The sequence below is a fragment of the Geotrypetes seraphini genome, chromosome 9 (genome assembly GCF_902459505.1).
Source record: "Geotrypetes seraphini chromosome 9, aGeoSer1.1, whole genome shotgun sequence".
Taxonomy (NCBI): Eukaryota; Metazoa; Chordata; class Amphibia; order Gymnophiona; family Dermophiidae; genus Geotrypetes; species Geotrypetes seraphini.
The window spans coordinates 6151134-6170033 of NC_047092.1; the positions used below are offsets into that span (position 1 = coordinate 6151134).

The 18900-nt window shown below is 44.9% G+C and overlaps 1 protein-coding gene across 2 annotated transcripts in view; it reads left to right on the forward strand.

Annotated features, from left to right (window-relative positions):
* UPF2 (UPF2 regulator of nonsense mediated mRNA decay) overlaps positions 1-10180 on the forward strand; it is a 158736-nt gene extending 148556 nt beyond the window's left edge. For both annotated transcript variants that reach the window (XM_033958303.1, XM_033958302.1), the window contains exons 22-23: positions 6850-6970; positions 9017-10180. In XM_033958303.1, the coding sequence (XP_033814194.1) occupies positions 6850-6970; positions 9017-9026 (131 nt within the window). In that variant the 3' untranslated portion in view covers positions 9027-10180. The remainder of the gene's footprint in view (positions 1-6849; positions 6971-9016) is intronic.
* The last annotated feature ends 8720 nt before the right edge of the window (positions 10181-18900 follow it).

An 18900-nucleotide genomic window follows, 5' to 3' on the forward strand; every position in this document is an offset into this window, starting at 1 on the left:
ACTGCCGTGAAATTATTATACAACGCAAAAAAATATGATCATGTCACTCCCCTTCTAATTAGATCACATTGGCTTCCGGTAAATTACCGTATTTTGTTTAAACTATTATTTTTAGTTTTTAAAGCCGTCACTTTTAATGAGCCACAATTCGTCAATAGATGATTAATCCCTTATAATACTACTCGTTCACTCCGCTCTACTTCTTCCAACCTCCTTTCGGTTCCCTCGTTGAAGGTGATTGGAACTAGGCGAAACGACATGTTCTCTGTTATTGGCCCTCAGTCTTGGAACCTCCTTCCGCAACACATTAGGGAATTAAAAGACTTAACCATTTTTAAAAAAACACTAAAATCGGGTTTTTTTTTTAAAAGATGCATATGATTCTTAATATTTTATTATTCTTTTTTTATCAATAAATATATATCCCCCTCCTATTTGTTTTTCCCTTGTTATTACTTTATCTTTACTGTCCAATTATTGTAATTTCTTCCCCATTTATCCTCACAATTCAATTATGTCTTTTTACCCCAACTAACATTTTATTATACGCATGTACTTTAGTATGTTAATTTTTTTATCTTTAACAAAATTCAGTTTAAATTGTCACTAATATTCAATTTGTATGTATTTAGGTATTAATTTGTATGTATTAAGGTTTTGTACATCGCTTAGTGATTTAAAGTAGGCGATTCATTAAGAATAATTAAACTTGAAGCTTGAACTTGAAACTTATGCTTTACGGATTTATATAAGAATTCTGCCCTTGTAGCTGCAGCTCAGTTGATCATCTGTTGCCAGCTGAGTCTGGCCTCCCCAAGGAAACAACGTGTACAGGCTCACAAAGGCAAGGAAGGTGGTTTCTACTTTGCTAATCAGCAGCAGAGCTGAATGTACCTCTTAGACAATATACTCCTCATGTGGTGGATTGGCATAGTTCATTTAGGGAGGGATTGAGGATGGAAAGATTGGGTGAGAGTTATGCTTTGACACCAAAAATACATTGGGAGAAGAGCCTGTTCATAGCATCTATCAATTAGAATTCCAACAAATCAAATAATTACTAATGCCATGCTACTCTAGGAGCACATCCAGTTTTAAAATTGTTTACTAAACTGGTTAATTGTCTCAGTAGACAACAAATTGCATAATTATGTGTCTTCATCATATAGACTTCTTTCTTTTAAATTTAAGCATACCTTCCAGAAAAAAAGAAAGCAAATTCTTGTCCTTGAGAAATTTGTTTTCTACTCGCTATTCTTAGGGGAAAGATGCTGTGTTTAACTCCCAAGGGCAAAAGGCTTGGCTTGGGTATAGAAACCCTTCCTCTTGAAAATGGATTGCAAGAGTAAGATACTAGAGAGAGGCTGAAAATTGCCATCCTAAACTGTATCTATAAATCTGGGGATGTTCCCTTCTGTGGAAGTTAAAAACAGCTTTTGAAGACCCTTCCCTTCCCACCCGGGCTTCTGTGATCCGCCTAAAACAGCTGCACCTGGGAGGAGCTGAAGCAGACAGCAGCAGCACCATTTCCTCAGCACATGGTCTGAGTGAAAGGCTGACAGCTTGGGGGAAATGTTGGGGGAGGGAGTCTTGAAAAGCTGTAGTTAACTTTCTACAGCTAGGGCCTTGGTCCCCCTCCACTAAAATCCTGTTTTCTGAGGTTTTTGGTCAGCCTAAAGGTGTTTAAAAGCTGTTTATAACACTAAAATTCACCAGTGGAGGCTATCTTGGATTTGGATTTTCTTGATTTCTTTTTTTCTAAGTTCTCAGACTACTCCAAAACCCCTCGTTTTGCTTCCAAAGTGCCAGGGATAGAGTCCTCTGACTCTAATAGCCCTATATCATGCCTTGTTTGTGAAAGATGGGCGATAAAAGATTGCCCTTGTGCTGCATTGAGTAAAGTGGGTAGGTAGGAACTTCAAGTTTAGCTCCCATGAGGCCTCAGAGGCATGGCTTTTGAGCCAGTTAGAGGAGCAAAAATTTCCCCAGGAGCCCCAGAACAGCGGCATCACTTCCCTTCTAAAGGGGAAGGAGAGTTGCCTACAGAGTTCATTAATCTGCTCTGACAGGCATATACGCATGGCCAAAATACATAGTTTAGGTCTGCTGATGTGCGACCCTTGGCACATGCCTCTAAGAATCCTCAGAGTGCTTCCATGAGAGCGGAGGTCCTCCATAGCTCTGATTTTCAGTTAGACAGGGATTCAGAGGATGAAAGTTCAGTCTTAATCCCCTTATTGTCTCAAACCAAGGCCTCATTGATGGGAGATTCAGTTTCCTATGTTGAGAATCAGGATAGAATCTCAGTCGCAGATCCAGGAGAGGATCTCTCCATACAGTGGTTGTTCAAGTCTTCAGCCCTGCCAGACATTATTACCGGGTCTCTTTGTGAGCTCAAGATTGATCCATCTCAGCCCCAGTCATAGGGAGAGGTATGGATAGTAGGAAAAAGGAGGTATTGATGCCCCTGTATAAGACTTTGGTGAGACCTCATTTAGAATGTGTACAATTCTGGAGGTCGCACCTTCAAAAAGATATAAAAAGGATGTAGTCGGTCCAGAGGAAGGCTACTAAAATGGTGTGAAGTCTTCATCATAAGGCATATGGGGAAAGTCTTAAAGATCTCAATCTGAATACTTTGGAGGAAAGGTGGGAGAGGGGAGATATGTTTAAATACCTACGTGATGTAAATGGGCTTGAGTCGAGTCTCTTTCATTTGAAAGGAAACTCTGCAATGAGAGGGCATAGGATGAAGTTAAGAGGTGAAAGGCTCCTGAGCAATCTAAGGAAATACTTTTTTACAGAAAGGGTGGTAAATGCGTGGAACAGTCTCCCGGAAGAGGTGGTGGAGATAGAGACTGTGTCTGAATTAAAAAGGGCCTGGGATATGCACCTGGGATCTCTCGGAGAAAGATGGGCAGATTAGATGTGCCATTTGGCCTTTATCTGCCATCATGTTTCTATGTTTCTATTGTTCTCTTTTGAGAAGGGTCCAATCTCAGTTCACAACCTTTCTGTAGCACACAGACAAGAAACTCCTGGTTACATGGTGAAAGCCATGACTAGATTGTATTCTATTGCTCAAGTGTTCCAACAAATGTTTGGTGGCACAGGTGACTAAACGCATGTCCTTACTCAGTGAAGGAGGAGTCAGGCTGAAGGATACACAGGACTGCAGAGTGGATATGGTCCTCAGAAAGCAGTTTGAGGTCTTGGCGCTAGGAGTTAAGGCAGCATCAGCTGCTTGTTTTGTAGTACACACCTGCCATTCATGGCTGTGAACCCTAGACATGACAGGTGTGGTCTGTGTGGCTGACCTACTTTATGATGGGTAGATTTTGTAGGAGCAGTTTGTGTTTTTATTTTTTATTTCCATTGTTTTTATATTTTGTCAACCGGCTAGGTTTATGCAGTGTATACATTTAAAAATAGTCATGGCAAGAGTCTGCTTATTCCATCTCCACCTGAAGCATGCTGTGGGCGATTCAATCTCCTAGGCTATGCTTAGTAGGCTTCCCTTCAAGGGACAGATGCTTTTTGGCAAAAGTCTGGATGATCTTATGGCCAGTGTGCAAGATCATCGTTCCTATTACTTACCAGATAGCAGACCTTGAACAGCTAGAAATCAGAAATGGAGCCCTTTCGGGGATCCTATTTGCACCAGTACATCTCAGGAGGCTCATCTCACAGAGAACATCAAGGTTCCAGACAGAGATATTCCGAAAGCTAGAAAATCCAAACTACAGGTTACCGGGCTAAATGGCAGCCAAGAAGCCACAAAGATGCCAGGTCCCCAGCCGCCCTTCAGAAAGTTCCCCATATCCCTCCTTCTTTTGTCTTTTACTCTAGAGCACAGCTGTCAAACTCAAGGCATGTGGGCCGAATCCAGCCTGCTTGGTCATTTTATGTGGCCCATAGTCCGATGCCCCCGGTGTTCTCTTGTGGCCGACCGGCTTCCTCTTCCTTACAGCCGCAGCGTGCAGTGGCTCCTCATGCGTCCCACACCTCATCCAGAAGCATTCCCTCTGACGTTGCAACATCAGCTTCCAGTTTAGGCGCAGAATGCACGAGGACCACTGCACGCAGCTTCGTGCACACTGCGGCTGTGAGGAGGAGGGAGCCGGCCACAAGAGAATACCAGGGGAATCGGACCACGGACCACATAAAACGGCCAGAAGGTAGGACACCCACCGGAGGGAGGCACTGCATGGAGGGAGGGAGACAACAAAGGTAGGGGGAATTATTTTATTTTCAATTTAGTGTTTGAATTGTGTCAGTTTTGAGCATTTTAGCTGTCTTATCTTTTGCACTGGTCAGGAAGAAATACATTTGTTTTTTTTTTCTCTGGGGGTTGTACTGCATGTAGACTCCTGAATCTTAGGGTTTCTTTTTTATATACAGTATTAGTACTTTTAGTTTTTGGTCCCGTATTTGCATAGGGGTTATCTGTGTTCTGGTAGGAATGAATGTTGAGAAGCATAAGGTATACTTTGTGTAATTTAATTTTGTAGTTAACATTATATGTTAAGATTATATTGTGTGTGTGTGTATATATATGAAAAATGAATGGAAAAAATTGTGTTATAATTAGTACTATTATGGGGACGGGGTCTGAGGCGGAGATGGGGTGGGGCCTGGCCTGCAACTTAGCCTGTGTTTTGTATTTCGGCCTAAATCCATGTCTGGCTTTCTATTTCTGACTTACCATTAGTCTGAATAAAATTCATTTTACTTAAGTTTCATTATCATATAATAAAAGAACCATAGTTGGGGCTTAGCTGGAGGTAAAGCTTATCCTGAGTCTGCCAAGTGTAATCCTTAGCCAACCATTTTGTCTTCATGTGTCTGTTCTTCCTGTTTCTGAGTGATAATGATGAAGTTAAAATTGTTAGAAAAGGGGAGTACCGTATTTTCACGCAAATAACGCGCACCCGTATAAAACGCGCACACGGGTATAGCGCGCAGAAATCACGATGATATGTACAAAAACTTTGGTATACCGCGCTCACGGGTATACCGCGCATGCTGCCCGACGCTCCTTTCGCCCGCCCTGACTTTCCGTGCGCTGTCCCGACTCTCCGTTCACCCCCCCTGACTTCCGTGCACTGTCCCCCCTTGAAGGTCTGTCCCCATCCTGAAAGCCTGATGCACCCCCCGACGTCCGATACATCCCTCCCCCCCGAAGGACCGCCGACTCCCCAACAATATCGGGCCAGGAGGGAGCCCAAATCCTCCTGGCCACGGCGACCCCCTAACCCCACCCCGCACTACATTACGGGCAGGAGGGATCCCAGGCCCTCCTGCCCTCGACGCAAACCCCCCCCCCCCCACCGACCGCCCCCCCCCAAGAACCTCCGACCGCCCCCCAGCCGACCCGCGACCCCCACGACCCCCCCACCCCCCTTCCCCGTACCTTTGGTAGTTGGGCCAGAAGGGAGCCCAAACCCTCCTGGCCACGGCGATCCCCTAACCCCACCCCGCACTACAATACGGGCAGGAGGGATCCCAGGCCCTCCTGCCCTCGACGCAAACCCCCCTCCCCCCCAACGACTGCCCCCCCCAAGAACCTCCGACCGCCCCCCCAGCCGACCCGCGACCCCCCTGGCGACCCCCACGACCCCCCCACCCCCCTTCCCCGTACCTTTGGTAGTTGGCCGGACAGACGGGAGCCAAACCCGCCTGTCCGGCAGGCAGCCAACGAAGGAATGAGACCGGATTGGCCCATCCATCCTAAAGCTCCGCCTACTGGTGGGGCCTAAGGCGCGTGGGCCAATCAGAATAGGCCCTGGAGCCTTAGGTCCCACCTGGGGGCGCGGCCTGAGGCACATGGTCGGGTTGGGCCCATGTGCCTCAGGCCGCGCCCCCAGGTGGGACCTAAGGCTCCAGGGCCTATTCTGATTGGCCCACACGCCTTAGGCCCCACCAGTAGGCGGAGCTTTAGGATGGATGGGCCAATCCGGCCTCATTCCTTCGTTGGCTGCCTGCCGGACAGGCGGGTTTGGCTCCCGTCTGTCCGGCCAACTACCAAAGGTACGGGGAAGGGGGGTGGGGGGGTCGGGGGGGTCGCCAGGGGGATCGCGGGTCGGCTGGGGGGCGGTCGGAGGTTCTTGGGGGGGGGCGGTCGTTGGGGGGGGGGGGGGTTTGCGTCGAGGGCAGGAGGGCCTGGGATCCCTCCTGCCCGTGCGGGGTGGGGTTAGGGGGTCGCCGTGGCCAGGAGGGTTTGGGCTCCCTTCTGGCCCGATATTGTCGGGAAGTCGGCGGTCCTTCGGGGTGGGGGTGCGAGTGGTCCTGCCGGGGGGGGGGGATGTATCGGACGTCGGGGAGTCGGCCGGGCAAGAGGGCTTGGGCTCCCTCTTGCTCCGATCGTGGGTGCGGGTGGGAGCGCGTGCGAGCGGTCGTGCGGGGTGGGGGTGCGAGCGGTCTGGCCAGGAGGGTTTGGGCTCCCTTCTGGCCCGATATTGTCGGGAAGTCGGCGGTCCTTCGGGGTGGGGGTGCGAGTGGTCCTGCCGGGGGGGGGATGTATCGGACGTCGGGGAGTCGGCCGGGCAAGAGGGCTTGGGCTCCCTCTTGCTCCGATTGTGGATGCGGGTGCGGGTGGGAGCGCGTGCGAGCGGTCGTTCGGGGTGGGGGTGCGAGCGGTCCTGCTGGGGGGGTGAATCGGGCGTCGGGCGGGGTGGGAACTATGTTTTAAAACTTTTGTATACCGCGCTCACGCATATAACGCGCGAGGGGTATGCGCGGTAGGTAAAAACGCGTATAACGCGCGCGTTATATGCGTGAAAATACGGTACTTTGACATCCTTTCCAGAAAGCAACAATCTGTTAATTTAAACTAACCATTGGTTACAGAAATGTTACAGTCTCTGGCCCAGCGTCCAGCTCCAGCAAATACCAACCGAGAGCGGCGGCCTCGCTATCAGCATCCCAAGGGAGCACCAAATGCGGATCTAATCTTTAAAACTGGTGGGAGGTAAGGAGCTTGATGGGTGATCTTAAGATAAAAAGAATGTTATAATGCCTCTGAATCGCTCAGTGGTGCGACCTCACCTTGAGTATTGTGTTCAGTTATGGTCTCCTTATCTCAATAAAGATATAGAGTCACTAGAAAAGGTTCAAAGAAGATCGACCAAGATGATAAAGGGGATAGAACTCCACTCGTATGAGGAAAGACTAGAGAGGTTAGGGCTCTTCAGCTTGGAAAAGAGATGGTTGAGGTGAGATATGATTGATGTCTACAAAATCCTGAGTGGTGTAGAATGGGTACAAGTGGATTAATTTTTTACTGCATCAAGATTTACTAAGACTAGGGGGCACTCGATTAAGTTACAGGGAAATACTTTTAAAACCAATAGGAGGAGATATTTTTTTCACTCAGAGAATGGTTAAGCTCTGAAATGTGTTGCCAGAGGTTGTGGTAAGAACGGTTACCGTCGCTGGTTTTAAGAAAGGTTTGGACAATTTCCTGGAGGAAAAGTCCATAGTCTGTTATTGAGAAAGACATGGGGGAAGCCACTGCTTTGCCCTGGATCGGTAGCATGGAATATTACTACACCTTGGGTTTTGGCCAGGTACTAGTGACCGTGAGGACAGGCTACTGGGTTAAATGGATTGCTGGTAAGGCTGTTCTTATTTTTCATTGATATATAAGACTCAAATATACCAAAAACATTCCTGCAGCCATGTCTTAGTATCCTGTCAGATTGGGTAGTTCTATAACTGTTGCCAGGGTAAAGGTGAAGACTTGAAGATACAAAGCTAAGGTGGCTTGCCCCAAATTATGCAGTCGGCTGCTGTCCAATCGTTTCATCTTACTGCTAGACCGCACCTCTTCATTTCAGGGAAAGCAGCCTGAGCTGCTTTTATTATTTTGCAGAGGAGAGGGTTTGTCATTGCTTCCACCCTCTCTTCAGTTTTCATCTAAGGACACTCTTCCCTAGGTTGGCATACTGTGTGGTTCTGGGAAGCCTCAATCTAGCTGATCATTATGATGGCCAAAGAAACCGTGCTGAGAATGTATTTTGCAGATGGCCTGGTAGTAGCAACCATCACGGACAGCATGCCACTCCTGCTGTAGCACAAAATTCTATGCCCAGAGCCAAGTAGCTGAATCAAAATGCTTTATGGGAGTTTATAGTACTGAAATATAAAACCCACACCTTGAGAAGCAAATATCATTTAGAGATACTTAGTAAACTCAGAGCTTTACTGCACTGGCTCACTAGTGTCGAGCTGTTGTTATGTTACTCTGCTGGGTTCTGTGGCCAGTGCAGAGCACTGGGACCAACTCTCCCAAGACATGTAGGTCAGAAATGGCACATCCAAGGTGGCTCATTCATAAAGGCATCTTTTATAAAATGCCTAGAGGGCTATGGGAAATACATGTAACAAGTATTGTCCTAAAATATTTGTTTACAGGCAGTGCTGGTATTTATACATTCAAGGGTTGATTTTTCAGTGCTTAATGCATTGACCAAGAAATTGCAATTGCTAGCACTTTCACATATAGGAGCCATAGTTTAGAAAACTACATGTATAATAGCAACCAGTTAATACTTTACACCACAGTACATCACAGTTTGTGCAGAATTCCCCACGATGAGACAGTATTTGCCTTTTTTCTTTATAGCCCCCCCCCCCCCCCCCCACACACACACACACACTAGGTTTAGGCTCTGAAGGTAAGTGGCTGCATGTCAGGCTGCAATCTCCTCCACTATCACTAGGGGTCAACTGCAGCATTTGAAACATGGGGACCTGCCACTAAAAAAAAATAAAACAGCACTGTAAAAGTGGCATTTACCTGTGTAAATGCTGCCCAAGACATCTAAAACAGCCTCCTAAAAGTGCTGCAGTTAGAAGCCATTTAAGTTACTTATCCTTCTGAAGATGTAGAGTGCTCTAAATTCACTGGGGAAATTAAATTGTAGTGGCTTTATGTCAACTTGGCCCCAATATTGTGATTTCCTGTAAGAAATGCAGTCTCAAATTAATTCTTATCCTTTTGCTCTTCCCTTAGGAGACGCTGATCCAGTGGCAAATGTCATTTTCATTGGGCCATGTATCTCTGACGTTGTGGATAGTGGAATAGTGGAACCCTCCAGGAGTTGAGATGAGAGCAGTGGACACACCTCAGCATGTCAGTCAGCAGAGAGAGCTCAGAACAGAGCCCTGGGACGGGCTAGGGTTCACCTGGGGCAGAGACACCAGCCTCGGCTCTCAACTGAATACGAAGAAGCTATCAGCCTTGACAAAACCACCACACACACCAAAGCAAGAAACTTGTGAGGGTTAATCATCTTCTGAGAATGGAAGTAAAGCAGCGAGATGGTTAACTTTATTAGTAAGCAGTTAAGTTAAATATAGAAAGCGATTTTTTAAAGTAAGAAGGCAAATATGCATTTCTGTTGAAAATGTTTAGATGGCGTGGTATGGAAGCAGTCAACTTAAGCTTTCAAGAGTTAAACTTGATTCAGAGGTACAGGACATAACTGTATGTGGCAGAAAAAAAAGAAAATCAGGGCTCCAAAATGACAGCAGGGGAGCATGGAGTGGTTTAGAAGCAGCAGAATCTTGCAGCAAACTGGAGAATGGCAGAACAATGAACACGGAAAGGAGAGGTCAGCCAACAGCAGATGGGCTGCCCAGGAAGGCTCTGCTCTCTTGGGATGTTTCTCAAAAAGCAAAGCAAAAGTTGTTTGAGAATGCAGTGAATGTTTGTCCAGAGTTCTTGCCTGATGCCAACCAAAAAAGGATGTATCTGAGACTATGAAAAGGATTCTTGAAAACCAAAATGTGACAGCATGTCAAGGAGCAGTAATAGGAAGATCATCAGAGGGTTTTGTTGAGTTTCATGACCGTATGAAAACATAGTTTTTATTTGTATCCCCTTTTTCTATGTAGAAATGAAGAGGTCTGTTGGATTTCTTCAGTTTGACCATCTGTTAGTAGATTAGTTGTGGCTTTCTTTGCTTTCATGTAAATGCAGTCCATTGAATTGAAAGAGAACATCTGGATGCTACGACATGATTCACCTTTATTTTCAGATTATTTTTCATTTTCACCACCATTTTTTTCTTTCTGCATGTAAAGCTGTAACATTTCACCCAGAAATGCTGCACGATCCTCACCAGCTTCAAAAATCCAACTTTGGTCAGTGCTGCAATAAAGTGTTGTAATAGTCCATTCTTGTGTTACTGCTTTCAATCTTAATGTGACCTTAACCGAACCACCTCATACAATAACACATGGCAGCATTTTTTCCTCTTTCCCATAGCCCTTATAATTCTGATAGTGCTGTGTCTTAATACAGAAATGATTCTCAGCATCAGATCCCATTCAGTCATCACATAAATGTGGAACCTAAAATTATTCTGTTAGAGATGTTTGCTGTCTAGCTTAAGAGTATATATATATATGTTCAGTCTTTCTACTGCTTGTATTAGGCTCTGGTGATGTGTGGTGACAACTTAAGTTTTGTTCTTTTCCTTTTTGAAACACAATTTTGATATTTGTACTATGCCAGAGTAATCTAGTTTGAAAGGTCAACTGTCTTTAACATTGTCCCAGACCTTAGTAATAGGAGCGGCAAAAAGGTGCCTGCAGTTGAGGAGCACTTTTAGTAATACAGATTTCTCATTCTCCAAGGACAAGCAGGAAATTAAGTCCTCAAAGATACGTGTTGGAACTTGGCACAGTAAGTGTTTCAAAACTCTTAAAGTTTGCAGAGGTTACAAAACTCAGTGGGTTCTCGTTCTTCATTCCTTTTCTCTTAAATTACTCTTAGTTTATGCACTTTGGTCATTTAAAAATTTCCTTGCATTTTTATGAGCTCAAGAAGGCAACTTGTAGAAGCATCACTAGGAGTTTTTGAGCACTGAGCTATTTAATTTTGCATAAACTATTTTTGTCATGATGTCCAAGAAGCAGAAGAGCTCCAGAAGTATGAGCAAAACCATATCCATATAGATTCAGATAAGTAGTGCCTGGCATGCCATGAGCCCCAAAACAAGATCTCCAGCTGTGTAAAGTGGCCAGTGATGACAGAGAATGTTCCTAGCTGACAAGAGCAAAAGGAAGCGCTCTCACTTAAACAAATCCATCCCAGGTGCATTGGTGTTGGAGACATTGGCATGGAAGGACCTACCATAGGAGTTGCATTGGATACATACACATCCCTTTAAAAGTTGAGACTCAATAGAGGCCATTGGGACTGACTGTTCTAGAAGTCCTGGCAAAGGATTCTCACACTTCATCATTGATATTGAGGAGTTCTTGGTTCTCATTGAAGTGGAATGCCAGGAGACTGGCATCCACTAAGATGTGTCCCAAGCACCCTACAGAGAGTACCGCTTATCTACTAGATTTGAGCGTAATCCTTTCCAGGGTCAGGACACCAGATATCTCTCAAAGAACCCAGAAAGACATAACCTCCTCAGACCCCTCTCCTTCATAGGAAAGGGAAAAGTCTCCTCTTGAAGACATTGCCTTCACAGAATTTGTCAAGGAAATACGATGAGACCATTCCATTTACATTAGAGAAAAGTTGTACATCCTCCTATTTCTCAAACACCTTTTCCCTCAGTAAGGCATGAGAATGCCTGTTGCCAAAATCCTTAAATTAATTTTAAAGTTTAATTACTTGCTTTTTCAGAATATGCCTCCAAAGCAAGGTATGGTCATAAAACTTATACATACATCAAAGATATTCCAATTATGGGAGATTCCCCCTCCCCATGCACTCTATAAATTTAAAATTAGAGTCCATAAGGTTCTTGGATTTGAGAGGTTACAGCATGGTGATCAAATCCACTCTAAAGAAGTCCAAACTGCTGAAATTCTACTTGTGCTCCTGGGAAGGACACTCATACTGTGGACAACCTGGGAGAAGAAAATATTTCAGACTATTGTGCCCAGCTCCTATGTAGTGTCTTATCAGGTTCATGAACTAGTACATATGAAATGTTCTAAGCAATATAGATTTGTCACAGTTTCTATCTCAAGACAAATATGACCTTAGGTCACTAGTGAACAATGGAAGGTGTGGTGAGAAAGCATTGAGAACGTCTACTGTGAGTATCAGAGCCCACAGGAGCTTATGGCTACAGGCTGAAGACCTCAGATATGTCTGTGACCTATAATGAAAATAATTTCTTTGATCAAGGAAACAATGAATCGGATCAAAGACCATTATACTATTCTTTATACCCTTTTGTGATCACGTTACACAACCTCTAGGATGTACTTTAATAGGAATCCAAAGAGACACTTCTGAGTAGGCATTATCCTCTGTCATTCCTGTTAGCAACAGTTGGGACTTCCCTTTTGGTTTCAGATTTATTTAAAATTTGATAATATCGCCTATAATGACTTCTAAGTGATGTACAAGACAAAAGCAGGGACATTGAAAAGCCCCACAACCAGTGCCCCAGCCAAAAACTGGGTGGCGTTTCAACTTGAGCCAGGTAGATCAAACCAGTATTCTAGTAGCTTTTGGGAGAAGGGTAAGTTTGGTCCAGTATAACTTCAGACATTGGTTCTCAGCATAGCATTAAACAGAAGACTACGTCTATGGTAGATCTTGCCCACTGAGAGTATCTTGGTCAAACTTTTAGCTTCATGGTGTACTTTTAAAGGAAATCTCCTTAGAAACATAGAGCATGATGGCAGAAAAGGGCTGGCGGCCCAACAAGTCTGCCCACTCAACCCTCCCTCCTTTGAGAATCCATCTTTTAAGTATAACTCTGTAGCAACCCTACCTGTTTGTCCCTTCGTCTCTTGAAGTCGAGCAGGTTACTGGCCTCGACTACCTGGCGTGGAAGACCATTCCATCGATCAATCACCCTTTCGGTGAAGAAGTATTTCCTGGTGTCACCATGAAATCTTCCCCCCTTAAGTTTTAGTGGATGCCCTCTTGTCGTCGTGGAACCCATAAGAAAAAAGATTTATTCCTCCACCTCAATGTGGCCCGTGATATATTTGAATGTTTCTATCATGTCCCCCCTTTCTCTGCGCTCTTTGAGAGAGTACAAGTGCAGTCTGCTCAGACATTCTTCATATGGGAGATCTCTAAGTCCCGAGACCATCCTAGTGGCCATTCTCTGGATCGACTCCATTCTCTTCACATCCTTTTGATAGTGTGGCCTCCAAAACTGGACACAGTACTCCAGGTGAGGTCTCACCATGGATCTGTATAATGGCAGTATGACTTCAGGCTTTCGGCTGATAAAGCTCCTTCTGATGCAACCCAGCATTTGTCTAGCCTTGGCTGAAGCTTTCTCCACCTGATTGGCAGCTTTCATATCTTCCCGGATGATTACTCCCAAGTCCCGTTCTGCAACAGTTCTTGTAAAGTTTTCACCGTTCAAGGTGTATGTTCTGCATGGATTACCACTACCAAGATGCATTACCTTACATTTTTTGGCATTAAAATTTAGTTGCTTTGTTCTGAGAGACCGAAGGTGAAGATTGTATTCCTTGTATGTTCTAATCCAGGGGTGGGTGCTGCAATCCAGTCGGGTTTTTAGAATTTTGCAAATGAATATGCATGAGTCTGAATTAATTTTTTTTCATTTCCCCCCTTTAAAAAAATATATATAGATATATCTTTTTATTGACAGACTAGAACACACAGTGCTATACAAGCATAACAATGAGTACAGCACAGACAGTGGAAATACATCAGCAAATATCAAGTAACCCCTACCTAAAACAGTCTAGTATCCAGTAGTGGAAAAGAGAAAACAATGCAGGGCACACATTCCACTCCCTCTTTTTCTATTGTGTCAAAGCCCATACCATACATTCATACACGAAAGGAAGGAAGGAAATCCATATCCCCACCCAACCCCAGCCCCAAATCACCCCATCTCATACCCTCTCAAGCCACTCATTGAAGATATCATAGTAAAATCAATTTATTTCCAGTTTAGCAGCTGCAGAATCCAGCATTTTTCCCAATGGGACCTGCCCATTTTTTGTTGCTTAATGTCTTGCCATCTAAAGCAGTCACCAAGGGCCAGATTCTGTAACTGGTGCCTATGTCGGTGGTTGCCTTAGAAGCAGCCGCCAATCGTGTCAAATCACCCGACAATGCTGGTTACAGAATCGCACCTGATTCAGCCAAGATAGGTGGCTGAAATGTAGATTCAGAAAACTTTGGCCTACATTTCATGAAAGGTACTAACATGGTTTAAAGGATTCTTACAATCCAGAACTTATAGAGTCAAAACAAACAAAGAAAAATCAGAACCATGGTCCAACCCATGTGGAGTTCCCCAAGGATCACCCCTATCTCCCACTCTTCAACCTATACATTGCCTCCCTAAGCTTCTACCTAGACAAACTAGGCATTACCTCCTACAGCTACGCAGATGACATTACCATCCTCCTCCCCTTCGAGCAACTTGAGCCCTCCATGATAGAGAAACTTGGGCTCTTTTCACTGGAAAAGAGGAGACTTAGAGGGGATATGATTGAGACCTACAAGATCATGAAGGGCATAGAGAAAGTGGAGAGGGACAGATTCTTCAAACCTTTGAAAAATACAAGAACGAGAGGGCATTCGGAAAAGTTGAAAGGGGACAGCTTCAAAACAAATGCTAGGAAGCTTTTCTTCACCCAGCATGTGGTGGACACCTGGAATACACTTCCAGAGGGCATGATAGGACAGAGTACGGTATTGGGGTTCAAAAAGGGATTGGACAATTTTCTGTTGGAAAAAGGGATAGAGGGGTATAGTTAAAGGATAACTGCACAGGTCTTGGACCTGTTGGGCCACCGCATGAGCGGACTGCTGAGCACGATGGACCTCAGGTCTGACCCAGCGGAGGCACTTCTTATGTTCTTATAGGCACAATACACAGTAGCAACATGGATGAAAGAACACAAACTAAAACTTAACCCTGACAAAACAAACTTCATCCTCCTAGGAAACAGCAAAACCCCAACTTTGACTAACCAAATAATAAACTCAATCTCATACCCCATTCAACCCACACTAAAACTCCTCTGAGTACTGATAGACAGAGGCTGTGAAAGGAGATCCCTGACATCGACAAGAGAGATGCCCACTCCCTCCTGCTGGAACCCCCAAATGCCCCCTCAAAGTCCCCCGGCAAGTGGGCGGTTCAGAGGGGCCTGCAGGCAGAAGGGAGTGGGCATCCCTCCACCCTATCGCAGTTTTGGGCAGTGTTTCGGGGGTTCTGGCAGGAGGGAGTGGTGTCTTAAACTGGCGAGCTGTGTTGAGGAGGAAAGATTGGCCGTGTTCAGGCAGCAATGTTGGACAGATAGGCCAAGAAGGGCCTGGATTTATGTAGAAATGTCAAGTTTAGAGATGTACATCTGAGAGTCATCAGCATAGAGGTGATACTGTGCTGGGAGGGGAGAAGCTGATTTGCATGGATGGGGAGAGGAACCTTGGGGTTCTGAAGGCGACGAAGCAATGTGACAAGGCGGTGGCTGTAGCCAGAAGGATGTTAGGTTGTATAGAGAGAGGCATAACCAGCAGAAGAAAGGTGCTGTTGATGCCCATGTACTGGACATTGGTGAGGTCCCACTTGGCGTATTGTGTTCAGCTTTGGAGGCCATATCTGGTTAAGGAGCTCATAATTAAACTTAAACGCATCTAAAAACCTGCCCAAGTCGGCACTTGGATGTCCTATTTTTATCCCGTTTTCCCAGAAGTTCAAAACTGGTTACAATTTGACAATCACAATCAATTTAAGAACAGAATAGTCATGACAACAATTAGGTTACATTTAGACAATCACAGAACTATTCAAGAGTCCAGCCTAGTCATAGCAGAGAGTAAATTGAGGACGCTGTTGAGGCCCTATTGTTGGAAGAGGAAGGTCTTTATTGCTCTTTGGAAGGACATTAGTGAGGCTGGCCAAGTGCCGATAATCAAACTGACTTTCTGGACATGTTGACGGCCTTTTGATGTCTCTGAATGTTGCTGTGCAGGGCATACCTGGAAGAGTGGTTAGTGTGGGATGTGGGCTGACCTAGACTTAGTCATCCTGCAGGGATAATTGAATGTTTTACTAGACATCCTGGATGAAACTTATTGTCTCACAACATTTAAGTGCCAACAAGGTATACAAAGTGACCAGATAACCACTGCAGAGATTAAAGACCCACGCATAGTCCATTCCCTCTCACACATTTTGACTTGGTCATTTTAGAAGTAGCTCACAAGCCAAAAAAGTGTGGGCACCCCTGCTCTAGAGTGAGGGGCATCACAGTTAATTGAAGAAATTATGGCAGCTTTAAGAACATAAGAAGTTGCCCCTGCTGAGTCAGACCAGAGGTCCATCTTGCTCAGCGGTCCGCTCCTGCGGCGGCCCATCAGGCCTAGTGCCTGAACAGTGGTGCCTGAACAGTGGTCCCTGATTAATTTTGTAACTTACCTCTAATCCCATCCCTATAATCTACCTTAACTCTTATCTGTACCCCTCAATCCCTTTGTCTTCCAAGTACCTATCCAAAGCTTTGAACCCCTGTAGCGTGCTCCTGTTTATCACATCCTCTGGTAGCGCGTTCCATGTATCCACCACCCTCTGTGTGAAAAAGAACTTCCTGGCGTTTGTTCTAAACCTCTCCCCTTTCAATTTCTCTGAGTGCCCCCTTGTACTTATTGATCCCCTTAATTTGAAAAATCTGTCCCTGTCTATTTTTTCTATGCCCTTCATGATCTTGAAGGTTTCTATCATGTCTCCTCTAAGTCTCCGCTTTTCCAGGGAGAAAAGCCCTAGCTTTTTCAGTCTGTCAGTATATGAGAGGTCCTCCATGCCCTTTATTAGCTTAGTTGCTCTTCTCTGGACCCTCTCAAGTACCTCCATGTCCTTCTTGAGGTACGGCGACCAGAACTGAACACAGTACTCCAGGTGCGGGTGCACCATAGCACGATACAGTGGCAGGATGACTTCCTTTGTCCTGGCCGTGATACCCTTCTTAATGATACCCAACATTCTGTTTGCTTTCCTTGAGGCCGTGGCACACTGCGCCGACGCCTTCAATGTCGTGTCTACCATCACTCCCAGGTCTCTTTCAAGGTCGCTCACCCCTAGCGCTGATCCCCCCATTTTGTAAGTGAACATCGGGGTTTTTTTTCCCTATATGCATGACCTTGCATTTCCCTATGTTGAAACTCTTGCCACTTTTTGGCCCATTTTTCCAGTGTTGTCAGATCTTTTTGGAGATCTTCGCAGTCCTCCATGTTATTGACCTTGCGATATAGTTTGGTGTGAGGATTCGTGCAGCGTTTTGTGCCTTGACTCAGCACATTTAGCTCTGGTTACCTATAAGACAGGTGTGGACTTCTTTTGTACCATGAACATTTTACACCTTACATCAAGAACTTGTCCTGCCCAGTTTTACTGTTCAGTAATCTGTTCCTTACAAGTTACTGATAATAGTTACACATGTTTATTTTGCAAGTGCTTCTGACTCATGTCCAGTGTTAGGGAATTTGTATTGGTGATTCTGAACGGGGAGAGGTATCATGACAGCAGATGTACATATTTTGCAAGTAAATCTCTACCTGCTTTTCTCTTAACTTGGTCTTTATCTCAAGGATAGATCAGGTACAAATTTTTTTTAAAAAACCCAACCCCATTTGAAATGGATAGACCGATCTTTCCTTCTCCTCACATTGCTCTGAACAAGTTCTATAACTCATTTGTGCAAACCAGATCCTCATGTTCTGTACTGGCAGTTTGAAATTGCATTGGTTTGAACAGAGAGAACTTTTCTTCCAAGTGTATCAAATCCGAGCTCTCTGATGAACATCAAGTGAAACATTTTCGAAGGCATTTCTGGGCAAAAAGCATGTTTTTAATGTGCATAAACAGGGCTTTTGAAAACTTAGCAAAGTACACACGTTAACCAACCAAAGAAAGAGACCAAGATCCACCCCGGATAAGGGAGCCACGATCTAACAGGATTATGTACATCAACTTTATGGATGAAATCAAATACCCAACATGGTCTTGTTTCAAAATGATATTTGTCAAGGGTAACGCACACACAATAGCTCCATTCTGAAAAGAAACCTTGCTCCTGAAGTACACCAGGACTCTGTGAGCCTGTGTGTGCATCACCCATTAAGATGATTTTGGAACATGGCCAGCTTCCATATTTGATTTCATTAGTAAAGTTAATATAGATAATCCTGTTGGGTCTATTCTTGTGGTCAATTTACACACGTGTCAGAGAGGCAGATTTGCATGAATGCTTAGGAAGAGCCAGTTTTCAAAGAGATCTTTTTCCTTTTGCCAAGTTGATATAAATGTTGTGATTAAAAAGTACCCTCAGACCTTACATACGTTTTTCATAAGTGCTTGAAGCCATGCTAGTTTGAGCCTTCTAAATCATAGTTTACCTAATGCCTGGCTTTACTACAGGATCTAGCATTAGCCTCAACCAACCTGTGCAGCTTTTTCTCCCCTCAATCCACGTACCCTTCCCCCCCCTCCTCATTTTTTCTAGAGGCTTGCAATTCTGTTTTCTTCTAGCAATGACCCAGCTCGAACTTCTCCTGCATGGTTCTCATGTGATTTTTGAGAAGAGGGCAAGAGTTTGGTTGCTCCATCAAGGTCAAAGTCACAGAACCTTACACGGTGCCAGCGGGAAGCTGAACAGCAGTTCCAGAGGCAGCACAAGCAGCAAATTCACACAGGTGATTGTAGCTCTTTATTTGGCCTTGTTGCTCAGAAGCAACATGTGTCTTTTATGGCTCATAAGGGAGATCTGCATCTCCAAATCCCTGTTACTTGGCTCGTTCAACATCGTTAGGTATAGCAGCCATTTCACCAATGAAAGGGTTAATTAACTAGAGGGCCAGAGAGGATCCTGGAGGCCAACTATAGGAGACGCAAGTAGGGCTTGAGCATGATTGGTTTG